Source organism: Drosophila sechellia, chromosome 3R (assembly GCF_004382195.2).
Source record: "Drosophila sechellia strain sech25 chromosome 3R, ASM438219v1, whole genome shotgun sequence".
NCBI lineage: Eukaryota > Metazoa > Arthropoda > Insecta > Diptera > Drosophilidae > Drosophila > Drosophila sechellia.
In genome coordinates this window covers 21,330,430-21,357,732 of record NC_045952.1, presented here as the reverse complement: position 1 = coordinate 21,357,732, position 27,303 = coordinate 21,330,430, and the positions used below count along the sequence as shown (strand labels likewise).

Here is a 27,303-nt window from a genome sequence, read left to right as displayed (position 1 = left end):
GTGACAAACTGTTCATGACTATACATTTCATTTTATAATCGAAAACACAATTGAATTTATTTTCATAATACTTTTTGCTTGTTTATTAATATTTTTATTGATTTTGTATTTTTATACATTTTTTTTACTTTCGTTTTAATACATAATATACTCCCGCATATCCATTTGGTGATAAATTCTCCCGCAAATCTATAATATGTGTTTCGTCCGCTTGTACATAATATATAGTGGCTATACAATTAAAGATAGAAAAGTGTTTGACTTAAGGCGTACAAACTAAACGATGTCTTCCAGCAGTTAAATAACCAATTAACGTTATGTCATAGACAGATGGATATTATTAAATAGATAGAAATAAAATAGTAAGATTAATATAGTAGGTATAGCTGGAAACATATATCGTACAATTGAAATCACTTTTTGAGCCGCCGCTCATCAGCATAAGCTCGTTACAAACGAAATGAAAGTTGCCGCATAAAATGCAAACAAAACCAGATCTTACGAGTAAAAAACCGAATAAAAAACTACAAAGCATTCAGTTAAATGAGTTAAAGGCCATTTAGAAATTTAAAAATTCATTTCCTTGATTTTCTCCATTTGTTTTCCATTCGGAGAGAGGATCAGCGTGAGCATGGAAAAAGCAACAAAAAATATTTATTCTAATGCACCCGGGTCGTAATATCGATTGGCTCCGCTCTTGAGCTTTTCAATTATTGCATATGAGTAACCAATATGTCTCGTTTTTCTGCCCAACTTGGTAACTTTTGCATTGTTTGCTGCTCGAGTATTGACAGTATATGCCTTTTTGCATTGGGTATAGAAAATATTTTATACACTTTATTATGTTTTCTGTGGGTAGCAAAGTCATCTTTGTCATTTCATTTCGAATAGGTAGTGGAAAAGCGAGTCTACGCGCATATATATATATATCTATATATATATATCGTTTGTGTGTGTATATACATCAAAATATTTGTTTAATTTACGCGTACTTGGCATATGTATAGATTTCATTATTTATACTTTGTAAAAAAAGAAAATTTAGCTACTTCCTCTCGCAGTCGGTCGCTGCTCTACCGCAAATAAGGACAAAAAAATCAATCAATGATACCAGCACATCTCGCTATCAGTTCTCGCTCCGTGATCCCCGATCGAATCATCTCCCATCTAAATATCACTTTCCGGGCCAATAGTAACTAAGCAATCGAGCCGCACACAAAGCCTTAGTCTAGAATTTTACAATGTTGCATTGTTTCTTGTTGTTGAATATGTTTTGTTTGCTTTCTGCAGTGTTTTCCTTAATGGATTGTTTTTTTTTTTTGGGTGTGGTGTCTGTTGTCTGCCGTTGACTAATTGGGATGACTTGGACGCTTGGACTCGTGTGGACGCTCAACGCACTCGCGAGGTGGGTCTGCAAGACAATGTGGGTATAAGCAAAAGTTTGCGATCATTCAAATGTCATTACTCACCTGGGCGACTGGGCAACCGCTTGGCGTTTGGGCGTATTTGGCGCCGTAACCGCCACTCGATTGGTGGGCGTGCGTGCCCTGGCCGAAGTGGGGGTTGTGGATGTGGGCGTGGTCGCGCCGGCCAGACTATAACGCTTCGGCTGCACAATCCTGCTGGGCGATCGAGTGCTGACCTTGTTACCGCCGGCTGCTTCCTGGGCGCTGGTCAGTCTGCTAGGGCGTGGGGAGGTAAAGAGACCGGGTTTGTTGTGGCTTTTAGTGACAGTCTTGGGAGTGGCCGGCCTAGCCGGCGAGGGCGTGGCCAAAACGGGGGCAGTACGTGAAGAAGTGGGCGTGGAACTTCTGAGAATCAGGCCCACAAACAAAATCAACATCATGCAAAATAATAATTTTGACGCAAGGATGTAATTTGGTGTTCGGTTTACCAAAAATGAAAAGAAATAAATTTTGGAAACATAAAATAAATGGTTCAAAACACTTAATATTGTATTTTCGATATAGAGAACTTGCAAGTCGGCATGCAATACTTTTCGTTTAATAATATATTTCCGACTTGCACTTTGTAGTTTGAGTTGTATGTTTTAAAAAGTACTGACCTGCCCGCTGGGTAGCTAACAGGCCTTGGAATCCTTGACCTTGGCGCGGAGTTGGAGCCAGTCGAATTGCTCGAGGTGGGTGTGGAACCGCCGCTCTTGGTCGCCACCTCGTTGGCCAGCTCCTTAAGCATACTCGAGTCCTTGCTCATGAGCTCCCACTGGATTTGCAGGCGCTTGAAGCGATTGCTTTCGATCTTGCGCTGCTCCAGCACATCCACTGTATCGCGTTTCAGTGCACCCATGGAGATGTTGGGCGAGTTGGGAGGCGTGGCGAAACGTTTGGCGTGCTGCTGCAGTCCGGCAGCCACACCCTCATCATTGAATGACACCTTCTTCTGCTGGCTAAGCACTCGGCTCACCTCCTTTTTCAGGGCGGCAGCATCGTAGGTCACATGCTCGCCGGAAGACTCTAGAATCGACGCGATCTCGGCGTAATACTTGAGCTCAGAACGCGGCAAGGAGGCCAGGAAGCTCTCAGCCCGTGCCCTGGCATCCAAGTCCTTGCGGGAAAGCCTCTGTTTCACCGGCGGCGCCTGCTGACTGTGCTCCTCCTCCTCAAAGACATCGGCAAGTTCGTCGGTGGACCCCAAACCGTAGTTGTTCGGTGGTTCCTGCAAACTGCGACGCTTCTCCAGCTTGGTCAGCTTCTGCGTCTGCTGTGCCTCGATCATGGAATTGCGCTTGGAACGCGACTGTGCGGAGTGTGCCTTGCGCAGAATGCTTCGAGGCATGGGTTGAGGCGGGGTTTGAGTTAACTGACCACCAGGACTGGTTTCCACGCCCGAATCCATGCGCTGCTGATCGTACTGGTACACATACATCTGCTTCAGCGGATCCACGTCCAGCTCAGAGTCGGTGAGCAGCGTGGATGAGCCACGATAACCGGAGCTGGGCTGCTGACTGGATCCCGAGCTGGATGCCTCGTCCATTTGGGTCTGCTGGCCCTGGAAGTACTTGGCGCAGTCGCAGATGTGCGTGCGATTTCGTCGTAGCGGCGGCGACATACAGAAAAGGGGACGTTGTGATAGCTCCGCATCCAGTTGCCGCACCAGGTGCTTCACCTCCGGAATGTGCTGCAACCGCCGGCGGTATTCCGACGGCAGCAAGGTGGCCAGCGACTGCCAGTCGGCAACGTGCTTGTAGTCCAGCGTCTTGAGGATTTCATCTTCACTCACGGTCTGGCTGCTGTTGCGCTGCTTCCTCAGAGATCCCGAGCTGCTGGTACTACCAGTCGCTCCATCCATCGTCATCTTGTAGTTGAAGGGTGAGAAGATCACGTCTGTGCTGGCATTAGTCTTAACGAATCCCAAATCGGGCAGGGCATAGTTTGGATAGATCACGTAAATGGGTGCCTGTCGCTCCTCACCCAAGTTATTGAGTTTCTCGAGGAACGAGGGCGGCACACAGCGATAGCGATCGCTCACACTGCTCCTGGTGGTGCTCAGTGATCCGCAGGAGGTCTGCATGGAGCGCGTGATCATTTCGGAGCTGGAGGCACACGACAACGGACGCGTACTGGTTCCGCATCCCGCTTCTGCCCGCCTGGGCACCTGGGTTAGCTGTTCTGAGCTGGCCTCCGAGGACATTTGACTGCCAGTGGATACCTGAGCAGCCAGTTGGTACAGTTGTGGATTCCTTAGTGGCATACTGCGACGACGATGTGCTGGTGAATTGGTCGCAGTCAACGATCCCGTGGAACTGGAGCTGGCGACATCATCGTAGAACACTGCCTCCGATCGGGCCCTCAGCTGACGTCTGGGTGTCTCCGTTTCTGGGTAGTGCTCCTCCTCGTCATGCCGACTAACTGCCGATCCCTTGCCCGAGTCGTTCATACTCTTCTTGCGAAGTCGCTGCTCCAAGGAGCCACTACTGGAGCTGGCTGCATCGCTCGACGGCCAGCAGCCAGAAGAGACATCCATACAGGTGTGCGCACTTGCCTGGGCTCCCAAATCCTCCTGGCCGCCACTGCTGTTGCTGCTCTTCTGCTTAATGAACAGCTTGACTAGATTGAAGGCTGGCGGATTGGAAGAGTTGCCCGAGGAGGCCGAGCCGGAAATATGGAAATTCTGGCTCTCCTGCGAGCAACTGCAGCGATGCTTGTGGCGATGGTGGTGCGAATGGTGATGCTGCTGTTGTGGTTGCTGTGATGTGGGTGTGATCTGTTCGCTGGTCAGCTGCTGATCCGCCTGTTGCTGCAGTCTCTCCGAAATCGACACACTTATGGATATGGGCATCTGGCACATGGGCAACATATTCCTGGACCTCGACTTGCCCGCCTCCATGGTGGAGGTGCTGATTGCCTGAGAGACGTTCAGTGGAACCGCTTGTGGTCCACTCTCCTCCGGTCCCTGCTCCTTGTGGCAACTGCCCGCCATGGATTCCTCGTTCTGCAGATTGGGCAGACTGCTACTCTTCCGCACGGTGCACTGTGGTAGGTGTCTGGTTATGGTGATGGTCTCTGTGTTATTATTCCCCGAGGGATACCTGCGAGCGGGCGAAACAAGGAATAACGAGCGTCTTTACCAAAACAGACACGTCGAGGATTTGGGATTACAATTTTGTTGGCGGAAGGTTTTCTTTTTCTGGTTTTTTAGGTAGGAAGCGGTGTGAGGTTTTCGGATTGGTTGCTGCCACGGTTTATGACTTCTTTACCTGCTGGCGTCTATCCTGGGATTATTTGCATAATATTTTCGGGTTTTCTATTATCCTGCCTAATCGTTTTGTGAATGAGTTATGCGGGCTAAACCCGTAATTGCCCATCTTCAAGGATTAACTTGCCAGATCACGTTTCGCGACCCAAAACCAAAAACCCTTGAAGGTTAGCATATGCCGGCGCGGAATATACGCCAAAAAGACCCAGTTTGCATTTGAAATTACCCCCCGAACGAAGCGTTCGTTCCATACGTTAATATTCCAGCCGGCAGGCAAATGGAACTAAATTGAATTCAATTGAAATGACCCCACACGATTGCAATGAGAGCGGCCTGCAAGGAAGGGGGAAATGTATAACATCCGCCGGTCTTGATGATGGCGTTTGGCATTCAGAAGCTGGACAACTAGTTATCTCATATTTAGTTCACTTTATCTTGATCAATACAACGCTGTCTCTGAGAACATATGGCGTAATGTTTACTTAGTGACTTTAAGTCTAGCAAAGTACCCTGGCAACAACAAATCCTCAGGATATTGTGCGAATCTGGTGCGGCATGTGTTCATCTTTTGGAACCTACCGCTGTAGCTTGGCCGCCGATGATGTGGCTGCCTGTCCCTTGGGCGACATGGGACAGATGGGCTGGAAAGCCTGCGCCGAACGCGACATGGACACCTCCAGGGCTTTATTGCGTTTCACTATGTCCTCCAGATTGCTGTGCAAGTTGATGCAGTTCTGTTTGTTCCTGGCGGCAATGTCACTGGGATCCGCTATAAAATGAACACAGAATATATAAGTTTGGACTAACACTTAGGTACTCAAACTACTCACCATAGAAACTATCATCCGAGTATAGCACACTGCCCTCAAAGGCGATCGTGTAGTTGTCCTTGTTGCAGGTGAGTATAATCTCGCCGTCATCCGGATAGGCGTCCATATCCAGTGAATCCACCGAGATGTGCGACTCCCTCACCGGCGAAAAGAGCAACTCCGACTTGCAGAAGGAGTTGTCGATCAGTTCGTTTGTGGAGGTAGTCGACGTCTGGGACATGTTGTGCTGCAACATATTGCTGTGCTGCAGCACCTGTTGCTGTTGTAGCTGCTGTTGCTGCTGCTGTTGCTGCTGCTGTTGCTGCTGAAGCAGCAAAGATTGCTGAAGGCGACTGTTTGCCCCACCCAAGCTCTTGCAATAGGCGGGCAGATGGGAGAGCAGGGAATGTATGTCCTCCGCCCGGAAACTCTCCATGTCCACCTCGGCCAGATTGGCGTCCAGATTCTTGGCCAGATCCTCATAGTAGATCAGATCCCCCATCGCATTGTACGAGGCCGAGAGGGAACTCAAAACGCTGCGCTGCATTCCGCCGCAGCCATCTCGATAGCCGTAGTCCAGGAACCACTGGTAATCGGAATTGTCGTGAGTAAAGTCGTGCGACGAGGCCAACGAGCAGTTGAGATTGTTGCCACCGCCATTAGTAGTTTCCCGCATCCCGACACCGCCACCACCACCACAAAGCATCCCACCTACCCCAAGTTGCTGCTGTTGTTGCTGCTGCTGCAACTGCTGTTCACTGCTGCGACCACCCGGCGTGGTTGCATTGCTATTGTAGTCCGACTCTGGTGTGGCTGCCATCTTGCCCAGAACAAAGTTATTGTTGCCCTGATGCTTCCTAGAGTTGTCGTTGTCGCAGTAGAGCAAACCGCTCGAGTCCTCGCCAAACAGGAGGCTGTCGCTGGGCGTGATGATGCTGCTGCTCACCTGCTCATTCAGGATAATGCTGCGCAACGCGTTGTTATACCGATCCAAATTGCTTAGCACAATGGCCACATTCTGCTTGAGACTCTCCTCGCTCAGTTCCTCCGCAGCCAGATCCTCCTCCACATCGCTGCTGCCCAGCGATTGCAATTGCTGCTGCTGGCACTGCTGCAGATGTTGCTGCTGCAAAAGGCGATCGGTCAGCTGCTGCTGCTGGAACCGCTTTCCAATTGTCGTCTGTGCCGTGTTGCTAAATGGCGAATTGCTGGGACTGTTCAGCGGATTGCGGTAGCTGAGCGGGGAATGTGGCGATGATCCGGGCAGAATGTGGGCAGCCGTGTTGTTGCCGTTGTTTAGCTGGCTAAAGGGCAAGTTCTGCTGAAACTTATGGGGACGCTGATGCTGCTGCTGCTGTTGCTGTTGGGCCAATCGTTGAAGCAGATGTGGGTGAGAGTTGGGATTGGATGGAGTGAATGCTTGCTGATGGATGGGTGAGTTCTGATGCGGCTTCTGCTGAGATGATGTGAAATGCGGTTTGCTGTGATCGTTCTTTGTTGAGAATTCTGTCATGCCACGTCGAATTTTGGTGCCTGCAAGCAGAAGAAGAAATTGTATGCGTTAAAATAAAGTCTCATATCTCCCTTTAATTTTAATACCACTGATTAAACTACCCTATCGATAATCCCACCCATGGTCTCACACAATGTTAATTGTCTAATAAGCATTGACACTGAACTTGGCTCAATTAAGATGCCACAGCAGCGGGGCGAAACCAACTCCGGCTAATGATCTATCCCCATTTCCATTTGCACTTTCCGCCCGCTCCCTCTAATGGACATTAGCGTGCCGCACACATTTCGGAGCAGTAAAAACCTGACTGACGGATGCGCCCATCTATTGTTGGCATGTTTCAATTAATTTTTACGATGCCAGACCCTGCTGTAGCAAATAAGGATGACACTGTTCGGTTGACAGACTCGCGACTCCCTCTATGCCACAAAACGAAAAGCTGTAAAAATTATTTTTATACGCCTAAGAGATTTTTACGAGTCAACACCCATGGATCGCATCCCATCGCATCGCCGCCACTAAAAAGTTCAATTGGAAAATGTGACATTTTCCCATCTTGCCAGGCTAACCATCTTCATGCAACATGCAATGCCTGTCCGCCAGCGGCAATTAAAGGTTAAACTTGATGGCGTTGCATGTCTCAAAGCGGTAATTCAGTGCCGAGGAAAACCTTCTCGTTTGCCGCATTGCTATCGATTGCAGTTGCTGGCTACGACTTTCAACTTCCAACTTTCTTATGCAATTCCTGTTATGGTATATCGGGCACAGAATTTAAATTTAAAATTAACTCCGCACATAAACAAATCTGGAAAATCTGGCGGAAAAAAAGGGAGGAGTAGCGATCTGGGGAACCTCCCAGAAAGTGCAGACACAAGAGATTATAGTTTTCAAATAGATTCTCCCCCGACTCGGCGAACTTTTCCGACAGCCGACAAGTGGCAAAGCACATGTTTTTCCCGCCCAGCCATCTTTCAACCTCCCCCATACCAACAAAAAAAAAATACAGAAATATGAAATGGAAAGCCATTTCATATTTGGGCCAGCGCAAGATTACGGACAAATAAAAGTATTTTAATGCATTTTGTATGTAGATACGAGCTGCATTCAGCAGTCGCGCCGAGAGGGTGATCCCCTACAGCATTGGAGCACTGGACAGAGGAGCGCCAGTGACGAATACAGACCGCTGGCCTCTCGGATCGCAATTAAAGTTAATTGAAACTACAAAAGCCCGTCTCGAGATGCTCAAGTGGTTGCGTCAGATCGGAGCTGAGGAAGATGCGACGATTGCACGAGGAAAGATCTTTAATCCACCATTATAGTGGTTAAACATGGTTAGTCTTTATTGCTAACCATTGTGATGCTCAGCAAGAAAGTAATAAAGTCATAGTTAAGATTTCCTTCAAAAATAATCCACTTTAAATCTTAACTTTTAGGCTTAAAGCACCTCAGTAATCTCTTAGTAAGGTTTGAGTTAAACTCTAACTTTCTTTATATCTTAGGCACTAAAAGTAGTATTGGTTTTAATTAAAAGCTAAAACTTATCAAGAGCGCACCTTGGCCCAAAACTCTACCATTGTTTCGCTGGTTAATGCTGTTGTTCAGATAGTTGTTCAAATAGTCATTGTCATTGTTGCTGTTGTGGTCCACATATTGCTGCTGCTGCTGCTGTTGCTGCTGCAGTTGTTGCTGCTGCTGTCGCAAATACTGTTGATTGCAGGTGAGACCTGCCGTTGTTGTTGTTGCATTTGCTGTTGCCGGAGGCGAGGGCACGCCCTGTTGCAGCAGTTGCTGTTGCAGGCGGCGACGCTGCAGCAACTGCTGCTGCAACAGTTGCAACTGCTGTTGCTGCATGCGCTGATAGAAGCGTATCTGCTCGAGTTGTTGCGGACTAACGCAAATGTTGCCGGGTTTGCTGTGCTTGGCAGCCCTTTGCCGCTGATGTTGCAGCTGCTGCGGCACATAGTAGTTCTCCTTGGAGGAGCTGTTGCTGTCGCAGCCGCTGCTGGTGCTGCTGCTGTTGCTCGTGCCACCGGCGACATGTTGCCAGCAGGCCGTGTGGTTGCCATTGGCATCGCTAGCTTGCGGATTGCTCTGGTCGCCGTGGTGAGTGCAATCGATGCCGGACCTGGAGCAGGCGGCACAGCGCTTGGAAATGTCTACGAATCTCATGATGAAGGCGAGCAGCAGCAACAACATCTAGTTGTTGCAGGCGTATGTTGCTGCCGGTTTATTTTTGGCCAGTCCGCTGCGGACCAACGCTGCGATGTTGCCAAGATGTTCTTGCTTCTGTATTGCTGTATTTTTAGTTATTGGCTCTTTTTTTTTAAGCGGTTTAACTCCATTGATTGGTTGCACATTTTGTTTGGATTTTTCCGTTCGGTTCTTCTCTTCTATGCTGCACTTTTCATTTTGATTTCTTCGTAGTCTTTGATGGCTATTTATACATGTTGTTATGCTTGATGCGTAAGTTTTCTATTCTCTATACGACACATGTACCAAGTTTTATATATAAAAATAACACAGATTGTTTGTGTGTATGTGCTACACTGTTCAGCCCACAAAAAGTTTTGTGTCTGTTGATATGTTTTCGGTGTGAGAAGCATATAAAAATAATTTACGAGTTTTCTGCAGTCGGTTTTTGGGACTTTTATGTTTTCTTTTTCTTTCTAAACTTTAATGCGGAGTTTCGACGAAAAACGTCTAAAATTAACCCACCAAACTAACAATGTGGCATAAACAAAAGCTGTGTTGCCACCGTCGATTTCTGCCCCTGCGGCTTTGGGCCAAACTCGGAATGCAATTCCTTTTGCCCTTCCTGACGTCCAAATTAATGCATTCGTGGCTCGTTAGCAAAAGCGTTAGCATCAAAGCCCCAAAACCCTCAAGGCGCCTAATTTATGGCCTCGAATTTCCGACACAAAAAACGAAAATGGCCATCCTTGCTGAACAGAGGGCTTTTGAAGCCTTGTAGCTTTTTGGCCAGGATCGCCGCAGGTGTCTAAATTTAAATCGCTGGCCGAAAAGAAACTTAGCCAAGTTCATTAATATTAACTTGTCGTCCGACATTTTGGCGAGCATGTGTCATAATGTTTGCTATTGAAATCTATCTAGAGCGCACATGAGCTTGCCAAAGAAAAATATCTAGATCCACCAGGTGCTTGGCATAATGAGAATATAGGAGATATATATGCATACTTAATGCCTGACATCAGCAAATGATACAATATCTTTATATATTTTACAGGGAGAAAATGCAACTAAATAGCAATTGCATTCGACCAGAAATTGCTACAAAAATGGTAATAAAAATGCAGGATATATAAAACCTGATTTTCCACCAACCACCGGGAAAAGCGTCGCGCACGAAAAGGAAACCCTCAGGACTGCGTTTCAATATCGAGAAAGGGAAAGTCTGAGGAGTGCTCAGGCGCACCAAGGACCTGGCTCGAAAAATGCCAAACTTCTTGCCGCATCTGGCAAGCGGCCGAAATACATAGGAACCAAACCAACATACACTCCGCCACAAGGCGGTGGAACGCACAAGTACATATATGTACCATGTTGGAAAAGAAAAGTGCTCTCGCATCGAAGCGGCATTTAAGCAGCTCCGATAAACATGGTGGCAAGTTGTCCATGGCCACGCTCCAGCTGCCTTGTATTTGCCAAGAGCCATGAAGTTCTTGAAATCATAAACATAATGTTTTGGGAACGAACGCAAGAAAGAAGCCGACGCACTGCGAAAATATTGTGAAAATTGCAGATGCATTTCGATTTCGCGCACGCAACTCATTTGGATTTCTCTTTGCACCTTGCAATTTTCCGCGGCCGGGGCAAAAATAAACAGCGCATGTAGCCGATGCGAAAGTACAGTTTTTTCACCCAGTTGGAGCTGCAAGGTGTAGCCCCCCACCAGGTTCAATCACATTTTGAACTCCAACAAAAGTGTTTGTTTAGGTGTTGGCATTGCGGAAAAGTTAAGGGAATTGCGTGGAAAATGACACATCACATTGGCCTCAAATGTCGCCAATTGCAATCAATAAAAGTTTAATAACAAGATTGGTTTATAAAATATTTATATAAAATATTATTTGTTTAGCTACATTCTTTTTGGTTCCTATAGATATAGTTTCAAACCCTTATGCCGCCGCATAGGCAAGCCCTCTTTTGTGAACACAAGTATATATATATATATATATATATATATATATATATATATTCCTCATTGTTCTAGAGCAGCATTTTAGTTTAGTTCAACGTACTTGTTGGCCTACATTGCGCCTAGAAAATGGCAGCGGGAAAACTCTTTTGGCGGAGTACGCCATTCCCGCCAATTAAATGAGGCAGCCCAAGAAAATGCATCTGCATTTTCCCCGATGGCGATGCAGTTACAGATATAGCCGCATTGTCGATTTTGTTTCTATTTTGTGTGCCGATTGTAATTACGAAATCATCAAACGCATGTGTGCATATCGACGCGGAAGTCTTTTGGTTTGGCAAAAAGGTCAAAACTATTTGCAGATGTAGATACAGTTTGCTACTTTGTCAGGCAAATCGGGCTTATCAACCGGTTGCAAAACGCTTTGATTTGGCTTAAGTAAACACTTTTGGCATGCCCAACTATTTATAGTTGATAAGATAAGCCTTGAGGCTGGTAGAAATGCAACTGACAACCTGATAACCGATTAGATACAGACGCCGACTTCAGATGATCTCATTTCCTACTGCAGAAAACTCATAAATAATTGTTAAATGCTGGCATTACTTTACCCAAAAAACGGATTGCGTATTAGATAATCCCAAAAAGTTCGTTGTCAAAGAGAACTTTGGTTCCTTTGTTCGTATCAGACATTAAAGCAAGTACACAAAAACACAGACACTCTCGTCTACCGACGATGCACTCAAGATGGCCAATCTAACGAGTATCTTTCAGATAATTCTGTGGGGCTTGGCCCACGCACAATTAAAGCCCTTCAAGTGATTCCACTTTGATTGGGCTGCTGCTGATGCTGCTGATGCTGCTGCTGCGTCACACAAAGTTTCTACGAGTTTATTATTCACACCAGACGAACGGAACGACGAACCGACGACGAGACGCGTAAACAAATTAAGCGAAATGTGAAACGAAAAATAAGAAATACATATAGATGTATATGTATGGAAAATAATCAAGGCTTTCACAAGCGAAACGCTCCGCACATTTTCACAGTTGCACCAGCCCAAGGAGACTGACTGAAAATGAAAATACGCGAGCGGCAACGACAATCTGAAATCCGAAAAAACAGGCGAAGCGACGGCTACGAGGCCTCTACGTGTGCGTGTGTGTGTGCGAGAGCATCTGTGAGAGGGCACCTCCCAGTGTAAGTATCTTCGGGTGTATCCGAGTCCGAGTGAAAAGAATGAAAGGCGCCCGAAAACGCACGAAGTACCCCAACGCACGGAACATTATACAATGTGGTGCATCGCCGAGTTAACCCCAAAATAAGGAAACATATAGCACGGACTCCAGCGAAAAGTGAAAACGAGAGCGACAACTTCGTGGATACGGCTAATAGCACCATCTGTGGCGCAGCAAGTGCAACCCTTTGGATACCGTGGAATGGGAAGCGATATAGGCGTTTAGTATCCATAAGTTATTAAAGGGTATCTTACAGATGTAAAGAAGCTGATATTACTATTAGAAATAGAAACAAGAAATTTCCTAAAAAGCCATAGATATTACCATTCCATACATTATACTAATATTCCATAATAAAAATGACTTATTCCACAGCATTAATGGTAGCGCATTATAAATAACATTATTATTGTTTGATCTTTAGGTCTGATAACAATAGCTGTTCAAATGGCATATTATGAATAATTGAAATCTCTAGTTGAATCTTAACTAATTATACAAACAAGTAGTAAGTACAAGTCATTGTTATTGATTAATGAGGGATTGTTGTTAAACTTATCAGCTTTTATCAGTTTGAAATGATTTCAAATATTAATTTAGTATTTCGTTGTTAATATTTTATACTAAGCGATCGATCATTGTAGCTTGTCACAATTAAGATCCCCTTAGAAATAAAACAATTTCGAAATTACTAAAAACTATTTGTAATATTTCCTCTTCAGTCGAATAAATCACTGAGATAAGCGCCGACCATCTGGTAAGTAAATCAACTGCAGATTTTGATTTATCTCTGCGACTAATGAAGCCGTTCAAGTGGGAAACCGAAAAGAAGTGCCCACTTGGTCCGGCCAAACAAACATCCCTCCTCCACAACGATGGTGGTAAATAGAGCTCGAAGAGCCTGAAGACGCCTCTTCCGGCAGGATGAAGATCCGAGTTTCCCGTCACGGCGCATGTGCACGTGCTGCAAGCAAAGCAAACATCGAACATGTGCCCCTCTTTGAAACTCAACACCGCACATAAAATTATAGCATAGAATCAGAGTTCGAGGGGGGTTCAAAGTGCGGGTTCGATGCACAAGTGCTCATTAACAATTACAAACAGTCAGTGGAGCGCACTACATTTACCAATTTTCCAATAAAATCATTATAAATGCGCATATGTACATTTTCCCCATGAGATTCGAATGGGCGACAAAGGCAGGGCATGAATGAGTTGAATACATTAAGTAATCATCGGCATTCACAGCACAAACACCCTGTAAATGGATATATTATATACATACATATACCCCCTATCTATTATCAGCTGTTTTGGTGTACTGCTGCTGATTAAATCAACCTCAAACAGACGGGGAATGCTAAAAAAGATACATAGATATCGCTTTCAATGAACAACAATTGGCTTGTTTACATGCAGATACGAAAACATATATATACAAACGCAAAATTTGTCGCTTTTCTTTCTTATTTTTTTTGTATTTTCTGCTACATTTATTTGTCAATTAATTATTGTCGGCTTCGAAAGATCAGCGGATGCCATATGTTTGTGGGTGTTGAAAGGGGGAAAAGCAGGTCGTGTTCATAATCCATAAATTAGAATACCAGACACAGCAAAAATTATAAATTAGATCTACAGATGGCGAATGAAAGTTTAAATGGCATACTTTTAGGTGGATTTCAGAATTTCCCTCCTATATCGATGGTTCGGTTTTAGCTCTAATTGAATTTAGTTGTTTTTCCACAATGGCAGGGACCATGACTCATCCGCTGATTTCCACAGTCAAGTATGACAAATCCATTTGCCCCCAACTGCTGATCCAACTGTGGCCCTCGCCAAATTAGCATGGAACAATCCACCCTCGAATATAGCAAACTAGTATAGTATCTACATCTTTATATATCTTTTGTGCATTGCTTGACCTCCCGCATGAGGAGCGTATGTTTTTTGGTCTTGCACAAAAATAAGTTGCCAAAGTAAACAAAAGTGCAGCTCCGCTTGCCTAGCGGTGGGTCCATCACCTCCAAGACTGGATGAGCTCAGATGGAATGGAATGGGATGTGGGATTTAAGATGTGACTCCCCAACACGGTGCTGCACTTTGCTCCCGGCTAAGGGTCATCATCCCATCCAATTCCATCCCAATCCCATCCCATGCTGCGCGAAAAACTCTGCGCACAACCTGAGACGCAAAAAAGAGAAATCCTTGACGAGGAAGCCATCCAGTTTAAATGCCATGAGTAAGAAGTGATAAAAGTGGCCATTTTCTGGCGTCTAAATGCTCAGCATGTTTAAGTATTACCTAAAAAAGTTTAATTTACAGTCAGTTTGTTTCATAAAAAGACTATTTCACCAGCTTATAAGCTAGTAAGCACTACTAAATGCCTTTAAGGCTAAGTGTTTAGTTATAATTAGGCAGACTGCTTTAATTCTATAAATGTTAAAGGAATTATAATCAGACTCGTGACTAGATTGTTTTGATTTTAATCATACTAATCCGATAAATTTATTCAATTCATTTGTAGCTGATATGTAGTCATCTGTCTAAGCCAATAAACTGATGATTCGGATTAAACATACTTAGTGCACATATTAGATGAATGAAAATAGGTGCTACTGCGTTTAAAGTATTATATACTATAAATTTGAATTATTCAAATCGCGTAACTTGTAATTCAAATCCCCCAGTTTTCGCTACTTGAAGGGAAAGTCTCATGTTACCGATGGCTTTCCCTGATAGATGCCCCAATGTTCATGGTCGTTTATCATTCAGCCGTCAGCAAAAGGCAAATATTATAGAAGCATATTTAATGACATATAAGTATAAGTATAAGTATATAAGTTTCCAGCAGGCCGTAATTATGTCAGTGCCGCGATGACAAATCTCGAAAGATCGCTGCGAAAAGGGGTGCTTGCATTCGAAGCGTCACATGTGGCCAATGGGCTAATTAAAGACTCCACTTTGTTTACTCATCATCCCCGAAGAACAGACTCGAAGAAAGAGGCTCAGTTTTCAATGAAGAAACCAACGATGGGGAACCTACACGGATCTACTTCGCTAGAAAGCAGATTCGATTGCACATACCAACAGGCGAATCGCTTCCCAGTTTGACAACCGTGCGGCGGGAACGGGAATATTTAAACATATTGACAATTTCACAATCGGCCACAGAATGAAAACTGAAGCAGATGTTGCAACATGGCTGTGACAACCGCATGGATGATGTTTTTCTACGATTTTTGGCTTGGCACTAGCAGACCTTGACAACAGCAATATGTCAAATGTCAATTTGGTTCACAAACTACTGCGCAGCATGCCACAAGACAAGACTAACAAAACCGAATGCATGCCACACATAGTGCACACATATTTCACGTACTGAACGCGAAAGAAATTGCGTCAAGTGGGGTTTTTCTTGTCATAAAGTGAAAGTCGAAATCATGCGTAATTACCGCTCCATAAAATGCGGAATAATCTACTCGCGCCATAAGATAAAACCGATCGATCAAGTCTGAAGTCCCAACTTTGAGGAGTCCGAAGACAGGCGACAAAAAACGCAGACAAAACCTACGCAGCCACACGATGCGTGCAACTATCCAACTATCTATGTATCCATCCACATGTCTTCGCTCCTCGGCAGTCAATAGCGTTTAACGCTTGTCCATGAACAAATTGGTAAATCTTTTCAATGACAAGCTACACAAAACATTAAAATTTGTAAAAAGAAATGTTTGATCGAACTTTTTTAATGCTCTGCAGGCCAGGAAATAATCAAAAGAGGTTTGATCCTAAAGCCATAAAAACTAGAAAGTATGTATAACGTAAAAGTTACTTTATTTACTTTTCTGCCTTAGATATGGTGAATAACTAATGATAAAGAGATTAATAGCGCCAATGTTTGTTTTATTTAACCATTAATAAATTTATTAATGGTCACAAGATCGGAATAATAATTGCTTAAACTCTATGTGGCATTGTAATTACTAATTGCTTTATGGTTACTAATATGAATTAGAGGTCGTGGGTTAACAAATTCCCGTGAGGCTTGCAAACCACATCGAATCAATTAAAGCCCATTCAAATATAATTTTCTCTCCTCGCGCTCAACACGACGTCATTAGGAAAATGCATAAATCTGTCATGGATCTCACTTTCCGATGAACCTGTTTAACTTGCCCACTATCTTTACGTGGGTTTGCCGTTGCCTAACGATGTCATTTGCCAATCCACAGATAACTGGCCAAGACAACACCAACAACTGCAGGCGAGGAGCCTTGAAAATTACACTAATAAATAACAAAAACATCGAAATTGAATCTCTGTTGGATAAGTTGTTTATGTTGCATAACCATCGAAACTGTCAATGTCAGTTTTCTCTCCAGCAAAAGGAAATGTGTTTATGTGAAAGCTTTTTCCATTATCTATGGCCGAATAGATTTGTTATGCAGATACACACTTACAAAATTTAATCAGCATTAATAGAAAAAACGAATGGTACGCGTAGGAAATAACAAAAAAGTCACTTTAAAACATGCCTTTAATATAATAGTAAACTTCTTAATTTTTGAACATTTTATAGCATTACAAACTTCTTAGTAAAACTATCTACTCATTGTTCTAGCCGCATTCCATTGCCTTCGATGTGTCACTTTCCATCTAATCGGTTGAGTAACTCTTCTCAAAACTTCAGACAATTGTACACTTGATTTATGCTGCAGATCCAATGCGATTTGCATATTTCCCACTCCATTGACCAATATTGCATATTCCTCACGTGCTTTTCACCCGACGACGTGACTAAGTGTGCGGCGATGCTGATCCGCCGACCCCGCGATCATCCGCTGGTGTCCAAAAGGTGGGCAATTATTGGTGGCAAACCAGCTGTGTGACCGGTGGTTAGTTCCCTCTGTGGCTCGCGACCCTCCCGAACGATTTGACGCGGGGATTTCTGATGAAATTCATCGGCCGCCGGTTACCTAAGCGATTAGCCAGCCAGTCGCGTAAGTTACCAGCTTGGAGCCACAATGAAACCGCTTTGCCACGGGAAATCGCACACTTGTTTACGTGCGCACCGGCAAGCCCCCAGGTGATCATGTGGGTTGACTGAACCGCCACACAGATTCTGGCCCTGACAGCCATCAAGACTCACTGACCTAGACCAATCGGTTGCTTTATTGATGATCATCTTTATTGATAGCTGCTTGGTATTATGCTTGGTTAGATAGTAAAAGACATACAATTTTTGGGGCATTCTTGCACAGGAGATTGAAAACTTTCGGCTTAACTTCTAATGGGCAATAGCGTAGTAGGATTAGGCGCAGTCCCGCGACTGATAGAACAGTATGTAGCCCGTCTCCGAGGACTTGTGTATGTCCGAGGTCAGACCGTAGAAATCCTCGATGGTGGAAGCCTCGATTTTGTCCACCATATCATCGTCGAATAGTAGCCACAGTCCGTGACTCTTCACAATGGATATATAATGGCCACGATTTGGTCCGGAACCGCAGTGGATAACCACAGCGGTCAGATCGTAGAGACGATCAGGATTCACTGCATCATCGGAGGTGTTGAAGAGCCTCAGTTCCAGTGGGAACACAACGCGATGCGAGACCTTGATGTGCCTATTAAACTGCTCCATGTACTTGAAGCGCTTGAGATGCAGGGCCAGGATCATGGGCAACTTCTTCACACGCATCCTCTTCTGCGCCTCCTGATAACTGCAGCAATTGTCGCACTTGAACTTGTTGTCCGAGCACAGGGTCTCCGTGTTGCTGAAGCACCGCAGGCAGTGCGTAATCGAGGTGTTCTGGTCCACGTCCACCTGGAGATCGAAGAAATTCTCGTCCTTGCTGCTCACCGTCTCGCAGTTGAGGCACCTGGTCTCCGACGTGAGTATGCCCTGAAAGATCTCGTGCACCCAGGTGGGCTCCGAGTTGGCCCCATTTGTTCCCGTTCCGTTCCCAGAGATTATAGGCGTTGTGGTGGCCGTAAGACTGCCACTGGCATCCAGCACACTTGTGTTGGCATTTAGTGATCCCGTCGAATTGCTACTGTTGCCATTTGAGTTTGTGGTCGAATTGGAGTTCGAATTCGAGTTGGACGTTGAGCTGGACTTGCTAGCTATGCTGCTGGCCATGGCACTTGTGCTTCCGCCTTGATTGGTGGCCTTTGGATTCCCATTGCTGGGCCCGGCATTCCGCTCGGCCAGGATGATCTCATTGATGTGATTGATCAGAAAGTTGAGGAACTCGTGGGCATCCTGCTGCATATAGTTATCGAACTCCTCCTTCTCCTTCCGCAACCTAGTGATGAACTTCTTGGGCGCAATCGAGCCCACCTTCTTCTTCTGCGTGGCAATGCTGTAGAACAGATCCGCCAGACACGACAGCAGCGTCTCCTTGGGCCTCTTGTTCTTGGCCTTGTACTCGAGGACCTTCTCGCGAAATGGCTTGCAAAAGTAGAGGGCCTGCAGCACCGAGTTGCTGTAGCAGGTGTTCCCAAAGTTCACCAGCCCGAAGTAGTGCTCATTCGGCGGGAACAGATCGGAGCCAATCTCCCGCTCCAGCTGCGACACATTGGCACCCATGCCGGCACCAGGAGCTGCAGCGGCACACCGGTACAGAAATGACCACACCGTGGTTGCTTTGGTTCAGTCGTCCTCGTTCTTTGTCGTTCGTCGGGATCGCGCTGTCTTTTGGTTAGAGCATTTAAGGTCTGGCCTACTGAGTTTGCTTGGAATACTTTAATTTTTGGGGGGCAGAGGCGCAAAACACCCTTTTTTCTGTTTCTGTCTGAAAATAAATAATTTTGAAGAGGGGATACACGTGAGTTTGCTTCGCATAACACAAACAACAGAAATTAAAAATATTTTTAATATTTACTTTGCTTTCATTTTTAGTGTTGTACTTCGATTACTTTTCGATTATTACGTTAAGAGTTTGTTATACTTTTAATTTGGAATTTTGATATTGCGACACTAAAAACCAAGCAGATAATTGTAAAACTAAAATGCGTAAGAAAAGCAAATGAATATCTTTAAAGATTTAACTCTCATATCCCCTCTCGAAAATTATTTGTAATCTTGGGTGTTTTGCATTATAAATAATTTTTTACACAATTTATATTGGGAGTTTACCGAGGAAAAATTGACATATTTAAACCAATTCACTTATATTAGCATAAAATCTTAGACTATCACACCAAACCTTATATTAAATTTTTACATAGTTCCAGTTTTGAAAAGAGTTTAATTTATTTTTTTAGAATTTTTCCTCTGTTTGTTAAACTTAGACACCGTTCAAGGATGTCCATGACCTTTAATAAAAAACAAAACTTTATTGGTAAATATTCTTTATTAACATTCATGGTCGCCTGCGAACTTTCGTGCAATATTTTTACGTGTCTGAATGAAGCCAAACTCACGATGATCGAGCACAATTCGTTAAATGAACAACCCCAAAAACGTTTTATGAGTTTATTGTCCAAAGTCCGAGTGTGAATCAAAAGCCACAAATATGCAGAGAATTCTCATGTAACATATGCAAACATGGCTGTGAATCAGCGCAATCGAGCAGCTGGTTTTCGATTTCGTATCATCCAAACCCGCTAGCCAGCTAACCAGCTTACAGGCTGAATTGGATCGATGGATAGCCGTTGTCTAGACATCGAGATGACGGTAAGGGCTAAATATAGTGTCAATTTTATAGACCGTAATTGGAGAGTTCGGTGCTTTTTCTGTGAAATGCTCGCTCGATGGCAGTTGAATGGGAAAATTCCGCATGCCACGCAACCCGGCGACCCGGCAAGTGGCGGTCGTGTGCCATGGGCGGATGCACACGCTCCACGCTCGCCGAGAATCGTATAAAAGCCGAGCCGCTTGACGCTGCATACTTACAGTTACGATTACCAGACGCCAGAAGACACATCAAACAACCAGTTAGCACGAGAGTCAGCCAAGCCCCCACCCGAACTTGGGATAAGCAAATCGCAGACAGCTACTTAAAACCGATTTCCCAGGAGTCCCGATACCAAGCCAAGCTCTTGGAAAGGAATCTTCCACGTCGTGTCAGTGATCAGCCGAGTTGGAGTATCCTTATACATTTCTGTCTAAAAAGACCAATGCCGGCGCAGGATTAACCACGGAACCAGTCAACAATCTATCAGCCAAGGTGCTGAAGATTTTAGCCTAAGTGTCGTTTAAGCCAATTTAATAAGTTTACTGACTGATTATCCTTAAGTGATTTAAACTCAAAATGTTCGACAAAACCTGCTACAATTGTCAATAGTTATAGAACTACGTTCCTATACATTTAAAAGTATACTAAGCAAAACGAAATCTCTTGTTATTTTACCCGCATTATTAATTTTGCTGTAATAAAGAATTTTAAGCTTATATCTATTGTATGATTTTAATTGCATTACGCGATTTATCGATTTTGCCCCAGTTTAGAGGGATTTTTGAACCACTTTCAGTAATACTATCTTCGAAACCATATAGCTGTGGATCCCGCTTGGTTTTGTAATAGATTCTATGGCACAGTGCCATTAATCTGCTCCACTAACTATGGTAATTAGGTATTAGTTCCTTAGAATTTCCTTAATACATCAATTAGCATCGATCGACTAAGTTTCCTATTTAAATTGACACACTTGTGTTGAATACTGTTGAAATTTGAGAATGCTGGTAAGAGAGTTCCTGCTAAAACTAATTATCGAACCGGATTAAATAACTTTAAAACGCAGTTAGAGAAAGTCCCACATGAACCTCCAGGAAATTTATCAAATAACTTTGGATTATTTAAGATAATATCACAATGTAACTGCAATAACTTTTAGAGTATAGCTTTTACTGACAAATTATCTAACGAAATCGATTACAATATCTTGAAACGCAATAAAAGAGAGATCCTTCCGTGACTTAATGAGTAATAAATAAAGTGGTTGGTTTTTTTGATCATTAATAGAATCCGAGTATTAAAAACAATTGTAATTAACACAATTTGCATAATGTTATTGTAAATAAAGTAGTAACGAAGCTTCTATTTCAATTATTCTTGGGAGTCCCACTATTTTGGGGAATATAAACCGTAATAATCGTTCAATTGCAATTAATTATAATTGATATCAATATATATGATATGATATATCCTCTACCCTTTGCAAGAGTATAAAAAACGTGCTTCGTTTGTTTACATTTAGAACAGGCTTTAAAAAAACTAGTAGTCACTACTAGTCATAGCAGAACTAATGAGTCATGAGAAGTGTGCCATTCGAGGGTGGCAATTACCAAGAAGTGAGGTTTGTCGCACTTCTCATCGCAAACGATTACATGGTACATTATCTTAATCAAATTTATTCATAATTCTCTGGGAATGAATCAACTTTGAATCAGCTAAGAACTGGACTACTGAAATACCGTGAGAAAATATCATTCATAGCTATAAATATAGAACAAATTAATGAAGCTTGGTCTAAAATAGATTTTCCCAATTCAAAAAACGCCCATACAAAAGTAGCCCCACTATAAAAAACTGTAAGATATGCGAACGATCTGTCTACCTGGGTAATTTTATGCATTACTGACTAACGAACAGCGCCACGTCGATATAAAACTCACTACCAAGTGGAATTTCATAACAGAAGAGAACTGAACATGCAAGCGATTGTAAGTACTAAAGTCGTTTAACCCTGTAATCCCACAGAATAATAATGTCTAATCCTTTCAGTTTATATTGTGCACACTCCTTGTATGCCTGCTTGTATTATTGAGATTAAGTTGGGGCGACGGAGGTTCGGAGAGCCAGGACGTGACCACCACGAATCCCAAGCTTCTTGTGCACAAGGACTCCCATTCTTCATATGATTGGTTCAAAGATGAAATTAGGAACAGAGCGAAGGATAATGATTTGAATGGCATCGCTGAACAAGAACTTTTAAAATCAAAAGCAAGATTTCAAAAGCTTCTAAATATTCTCAGGCGGCAACCAACAAAGGATAACTATTCTAAAGATTTACCCGTTCAAGTTGATGCCACCAGTGATCCGTCAAATGCAGAAGATACAACCATCTTATGTAATCCAGTTATTGATGAAAATTGCGACCCAGTTGCTATTGGACCAAGACTAAGCGCCACTCTACTAAAGATCCTTGCATAAATTGACTGATCCATAGATCTACATTAATCGGAACTAATTCAGAAAAAATTTATTTATTTATAATTATTAAGCCATTAATATTACTAAACACTTTAATATACATATGTATCGTAAACACATCTCGACTTGATTTCAATTTGTTATTTCGTGATTCAATCAACATTCTATTATCGGATCGATCAAAAGTTTTCACACACCATTCAGAATTTAACAGGATTAGATGATTGGATAATATGGATATCTCAAGTCAAATCTATATAAACTGAAACTAAATCAGTTCGAGTCTCAGTATCAAAATTAAAATGCTACCTATAGTAAGTGCGAATATAGTCAAATGTTAAGAAACCAAATTCAATCTTTTCTCTTCAGAAATTCTTTGTGTTCCTTGTGCTTTCGATCATCCATAACTCGTGCGGCCTACTAGATTATCCTAACTATGATAGTCATTCCTAAGAAATATCCGTTCGGGTGTAGATACATCCAAGCAGTTGATTTCTTTCACGGATTTGAATGTCAAGGAATCATCAGATGACGCAAAAACTTATAATAATAACCCTATGAACCCTTTTTTTTATAACGCTTAGTGTACCCGTACTAAAAACGCTTGCTAAAAAAAACTTCTTTAGAATTTGTTTATTATTGCTCAAAATACCATATGCATAAAAATGAAAAAAGTGAAAATGCAACTTAGTGCAGATCTATTGAGAATATTGTATTTTTTTAAAAAAAACATTTTGTACAATTTTTTTTAGTGCGCCTTAATGTACGGCCGTAATCTATCGGTAATCTAAACCAGTTTTTATAAATTAATCTAAATGGAAAACGTATTAGCATTATAAGTTCGATATAAAAGTCAGTGCCAGGCAGTTCAAGTTTTAGTATCAAATCGAAAATGCAGCTGAGTGTAGGTTTCCAAGAAACTCGGATTGTGAAAAAGTTGTAATAAATTTATTCCATAAAGATTATAGTATTGCTTCTGTGCTTGGTGGCCGTTGCAAATTCACTTGCACCAAGTCAACTGGCATCAAAAACTCCAACACCCAATGTAAGCAAGGATCAGCCGTCGTCCAAGGAGGAGAAACCCAGTTTGAAACCCTGCAAACCCATCGAGACTGTGAGTTCAGAGCCAAAAGGACTAGGCATCACTCCTAAGGTCGGATCAATTACTCCGGAATCAGCTAAAACTTCTGGCACAACCGTGGATAAAAGTCTGGATGATTGCGAACCCATTCCCGAGGGTATTGGATCTCGATTGAATGCGAGAACTCTTCAAACACTGGTTATAAAAAATAATAACCCTCAACTTACTTGAGTAAAACATGAAAATCATTAAATAACATTTATATAAGTTTTCTTTAATAATGAATTAGTACATACCAAGAAAACTTCTAAGTGATTGATTAAAGCAAAGCTGATTTTACAATTTAAACTCGTTTTCATTCAATTCCTATCTGAATGGGAATCTCACTCACTGGGAATTCGATATAAAATCCACTGCTAGCGAGATTGAGCTTCAGTATCAAATCGAATATGCAACTAAGTGTAAGTATGCAATTAAAACGGATTGCATTGACAAATAGCGCTAATAATTTTACCTATTATAGATTATTTTTGTGCTTCTCGGCTGGATCGCCGTTGTAAATGCTGGTGGTCTAAGCCAACTCTTTCTAATGGCATCTAATAGACCATCTTCCAATGAAAACTACGAACAGCCTTCGTCTAAGCAGGTATTAAACATTAAACAGTGCAATACTCCTGAAACTACGAGTTTAAACCCAAATGAAGTGCTCCAAAGTACCATTTCGCCTGGAGTTTCCAGTACCAGACGATCTGTGCCGCTTCCAACTCTGGCGCCCAGCTCCGCCTCAACTTCCACGGAAATCAACACTGATATTGATAGTATATCGAGGAAAAGCGAGCGAAGGGTTGTGCCTCTACCAACACTTAAACCCACTTCCACTTTAAGCCCAATTCAAGTTGGCAGTGACGATGGCCAAAGGAATGTACCTCACAGCGGTATTATGGGATTAATTCCATTGGCCACAAGGGCACTGGAATTAATTAAAGAAAGGGTTGATGAAAGTGTACCCAATCCACAGAAACTTCTACCCCAACCAACTTTGAAGCCATCTTCCACTTCAACCACAACCGAAGTCCGCTTGGAAACGGAAGATCAAATTCAGGATGATTGCGAAACCCTTCCCGACGGCATTGGATCCCGATTAGATGCTAAAACACTTAAAACGTTAGTTAAAAATCAAGTGGGCTAAAAAAGTATTACATTTTGTTCATTTACAAGTTACAAAATATCAAATAAATTCTTCATACCGAGAACAATTCTTTCTAGTCTCTGTTTAAAGTCAAACGGCATGTGTCATAACACTGAACCCGTTTTCATTTGCTATGTATCGGAATGTGTAATATTATGAATTACTAACTAACAAGGGGTGCAATATAAATCGAACAGTCACTGCGATATAGCTTCAGTATCAGTTCAAAAATGCAACAGAGTGTTAGTATCCATTCGAACCGGATTTTATAGCGTTACATTAACTACCAATCCACTTCATATATAGTTTCTAGTCCTCCTACTTGGCTGTGTGGCATTTGCCAATGCTTTTGGCATCAGCCTGCCATTTTTAAACCTATCAACGGACCCTCCGAAGCCTCCAGCAAATCCAAAACTATACACACCTATGGAGGCAGCACCTTCGGAAAGGGTTCACTCCCTGATCTCGCCATCTGAAATACCAAGTAGTACGCCGATTGATCCTGTAGTCGTAAATGGAAGACCAGTGGTACCTCTACCGACACTTGCACCGATTTCCACTTCTACTACAACACAGCTCAACAGAGGAACATATGAGGGAAATGTGCCCAATCTTCCGGCGGACTGCGAACCCACAACCCTGGGTATCGGAAATCGGTTGAGTTCGCAGCTCCTGAGAATACTCACAGTCTTGGGCTAAAAGGATACCCTTAGTATTATTTTCTTAAAATTTATTTGTCTTGAGATTTGTGTATCAATAACTAACTAAAGGTTTAAGATTGAAGTTCTTATTAAATAATAAATGTGAAGATCGTTGAACGCGTTTATTTGGGAAATTTCTTTCCGAAAACATTACTTTAACAGAAGATTTTCCAGGGCTTTTCCAAAAGCCAGCGATGACACAGAAACCCCCCAAGAGACTAGACACTCCAATAGAGGCAATTACTGTCAATCAGCATTGCTGGGGCCAATTATTAAATCTAGTCAATAGCCACAGGTCCAATAGCAATGGAGGAAACCCGTTTGGGGCGTTTGCCGACAGCACATCAGAAAAATCATAAATATCATAGATATCTCTCTCTATATCTGTCCAAAGAATAATTGGTGCGAATCGGCAGTTTGAGAACTCTCAGTTGCAATGTTACGGACCGGTTTTACTAGTTCCGTAGTATAGATTGCAACTACTGCAAGAACACAGAACAAATAAATACGTAATCTCATCTGGGATTCCGTTCATTCAGTGCCTTAAAGCAGCGTAAATTAGAATGATCAGAGTTACTACGGTGAGTCAAATTCCTTTAAAAACAAATAGCCAGAGTAAACATAAGTTTTTAAAAATGTTTTCAGTGCCTGTTGGTGTTCGTATTCTTTGTCTTGTACATCCATCAAAATCATGCCGCCACCAAAGTGCTTTACGAATTTCAGTGAGTAGTTGATTGTATTTCCATTTTGATTTTGATTTCACTATTATATTTTCTCTCTCCAGCATCAGGGAAGCCAACCAGCAGCGCGATGAAATGGGGGAGTTCAAGGATACGTCCGAGGAATCTGACGCGGAACCCGAACTGATCATAACGGGCAAACGAACCTCTTCGTACGTTTTTCCCGCCAAGGATAACAACTATGTGTACGTGGAAACGGCCAACTATGTGGCGGATAACAATGGCTATCATGTCAAGTACAACATCACCTTGGATACCGTGGAGCTTGACCGTCGCCTTAGCGGGCAAGCACTTAAGACCACCGCTGGTTAGGCGACACATCGAGTATTAACCTAGTGACTAAGTCGTAGCTGTAGCCAATACTACATTATTTATTCGAACTAGAAAGTGACAAGTTCTCAAAGCACCATTGCAAATAATAAAAGGAACTTTGAAAGCGAGTTTGTGGCAAACATTAAGTGGATCCCAAACGGCTGACAGTACAGTAAGTTATGGCACTTTGCCTTGGCTTTGTTCCAAAACTGCCACTTTGGCATTATAATTTACGAGTGCGGAATACATACTTAAACTATGATAAACGATTTACAGATTTACATTCAAATATAAACAGGATTTTAGTCAAATTGAATTTGAGCCACAACAGTTTATACAAAAAACTCAGGAAATTGGACTATTATCTTGACCGCAGCTGTGCGCACTTATAAGAAAGTAAATTCCCTTACCGTGTGTGAAGTTTCCTTTATGGCCGTTGTCTGGTGATGTTTGCTAGCTGGCAATTTCTAGTCAATTTTCCGTGGTTAAAATGTATTTAGAAATCAAGCTTGAGGAAAATTTCAATCTGCAATTAGAGGAAGAAGGTGGGGGCAAAAATTAGTAACGACGCGAGCAGACTCTGTGAGCACAAACAACATTTAATTATACGCTACAGGATGATGATGAGTCGGCCCCAACCTTGGGCCCGGAAAAGCCATTAGCTCATTAACTAATACGTTTACGTACGAGTAT

General features: G+C 42.9%; 8 protein-coding genes across 15 annotated transcripts; 6 read left to right on the top strand and 2 right to left on the bottom strand.

Annotated features, from left to right (window-relative positions):
* Nucleotides 1–534: 534 nt before the first annotated feature.
* LOC6607503 lies at nucleotides 535–27,106 on the bottom strand. 7 transcript variants are annotated; one of them, XM_032721802.1, is made up of 8 exons: nucleotides 11,806–12,219; nucleotides 8,592–9,517; nucleotides 6,241–7,058; nucleotides 5,547–6,111; nucleotides 5,296–5,485; nucleotides 2,066–4,582; nucleotides 1,470–1,811; nucleotides 535–1,411 (listed from the first exon to the last, which is right to left on the bottom strand). In XM_032721802.1, the coding sequence occupies exons 2-8, from the start codon at nucleotides 9,232–9,234 to the stop codon at nucleotides 1,390–1,392; spliced, it is 5,097 nt and encodes a 1,698-aa protein (XP_032577693.1). In that variant the 5' UTR covers nucleotides 9,235–9,517; nucleotides 11,806–12,219; the 3' UTR covers nucleotides 535–1,389. The 7 variants fall into 7 exon arrangements, with proteins under 7 accessions (XP_032577693.1, XP_032577694.1, XP_032577695.1 ...); XM_032721803.1 differs by having other exon boundaries at nucleotides 1,470–1,679; nucleotides 5,547–7,058; nucleotides 11,806–12,225; XM_032721804.1 differs by having other exon boundaries at nucleotides 1,470–1,679; nucleotides 5,547–7,058; nucleotides 8,610–9,517; nucleotides 11,806–12,225.
* On the bottom strand, nucleotides 17,600–27,110 carry LOC6607502 (ubiquitin carboxyl-terminal hydrolase 12A). Of its 2 annotated transcripts, none has more exons than XM_032721806.1 (2): nucleotides 27,021–27,110; nucleotides 17,600–19,224 (listed from the first exon to the last, which is right to left on the bottom strand). In XM_032721806.1, exon 2 carries the CDS (start codon nucleotides 19,017–19,019, stop codon nucleotides 17,745–17,747), a length of 1,275 nt encoding a protein of 424 aa, XP_032577697.1. In that variant the 5' UTR covers nucleotides 19,020–19,224; nucleotides 27,021–27,110; the 3' UTR covers nucleotides 17,600–17,744. The 2 variants fall into 2 exon arrangements, with proteins under 2 accessions (XP_032577697.1, XP_002032271.1); XM_002032235.2 differs by having other exon boundaries at nucleotides 17,600–19,220; nucleotides 27,021–27,104.
* LOC116801534 lies at nucleotides 21,937–22,704 on the top strand. The gene is made up of 2 exons (XM_032721809.1): nucleotides 21,937–22,097; nucleotides 22,159–22,704. Exons 1-2 carry the CDS (start codon nucleotides 22,086–22,088, stop codon nucleotides 22,585–22,587), a joined length of 441 nt encoding a protein of 146 aa, XP_032577700.1. The 5' UTR covers nucleotides 21,937–22,085; the 3' UTR covers nucleotides 22,588–22,704.
* On the top strand, nucleotides 22,701–23,339 carry LOC116801536. Its single transcript, XM_032721812.1, is given in 4 exon segments — nucleotides 22,701–22,901; nucleotides 22,957–23,032; nucleotides 23,035–23,153; nucleotides 23,155–23,339. Coding segments are annotated over 4 exon segments (303 nt in total). The 5' UTR covers nucleotides 22,701–22,889; the 3' UTR covers nucleotides 23,251–23,339.
* LOC6607501 lies at nucleotides 23,400–24,010 on the top strand. Its single transcript, XM_032721811.1, has 2 exons — nucleotides 23,400–23,491; nucleotides 23,549–24,010. The coding sequence occupies exons 1-2, from the start codon at nucleotides 23,480–23,482 to the stop codon at nucleotides 23,897–23,899; spliced, it is 363 nt and encodes a 120-aa protein (XP_032577702.1). The 5' UTR covers nucleotides 23,400–23,479; the 3' UTR covers nucleotides 23,900–24,010.
* LOC116801533 lies at nucleotides 24,039–24,924 on the top strand. The gene is made up of 2 exons (XM_032721808.1): nucleotides 24,039–24,129; nucleotides 24,192–24,924. The coding sequence occupies exons 1-2, from the start codon at nucleotides 24,118–24,120 to the stop codon at nucleotides 24,855–24,857; spliced, it is 678 nt and encodes a 225-aa protein (XP_032577699.1). The 5' UTR covers nucleotides 24,039–24,117; the 3' UTR covers nucleotides 24,858–24,924.
* Nucleotides 25,001–25,679, top strand: LOC116801535. Its single transcript, XM_032721810.1, has 2 exons — nucleotides 25,001–25,099; nucleotides 25,164–25,679. Exons 1-2 carry the CDS (start codon nucleotides 25,088–25,090, stop codon nucleotides 25,554–25,556), a joined length of 405 nt encoding a protein of 134 aa, XP_032577701.1. The 5' UTR covers nucleotides 25,001–25,087; the 3' UTR covers nucleotides 25,557–25,679.
* On the top strand, nucleotides 26,061–26,739 carry LOC6607500. Its single transcript, XM_002032233.2, has 3 exons — nucleotides 26,061–26,139; nucleotides 26,204–26,280; nucleotides 26,343–26,739. The coding sequence occupies exons 1-3, from the start codon at nucleotides 26,122–26,124 to the stop codon at nucleotides 26,608–26,610; spliced, it is 363 nt and encodes a 120-aa protein (XP_002032269.1). The 5' UTR covers nucleotides 26,061–26,121; the 3' UTR covers nucleotides 26,611–26,739.
* Nucleotides 27,111–27,303: the final 193 nt, after the last annotated feature.

Bases quoted from the DNA above. Each gene is read 5' to 3' on its own strand.
- LOC6607503 (XM_002032236.2), bottom strand. From the start codon at position 9,234: ATGTTGTTGCTGCTGCTCGCCTTCATCATGAGATTCGTAGACATTTCC. The intron at 4,583-5,295 runs GTAGGTTCCAAA...GTTTTGGTAAAG, and splicing joins TCGGCGGCCAAGCTACAGCG to ACGCTCGTTATTCCTTGTTT. The intron at 1,412-1,469 runs GTGAGTAATGAC...ATTGTCTTGCAG, and splicing joins GCGGTTGCCCAGTCGCCCAG to ACCCACCTCGCGAGTGCGTT.
- LOC6607502 (XM_032721806.1), bottom strand. From the start codon at position 19,019: ATGGGTGCCAATGTGTCGCAGCTGGAGCGGGAGATTGGCTCCGATCTG.
- LOC6607500 (XM_002032233.2), top strand. The intron at 26,281-26,342 runs GTGAGTAGTTGA...TTCTCTCTCCAG, and splicing joins AAAGTGCTTTACGAATTTCA to CATCAGGGAAGCCAACCAGC.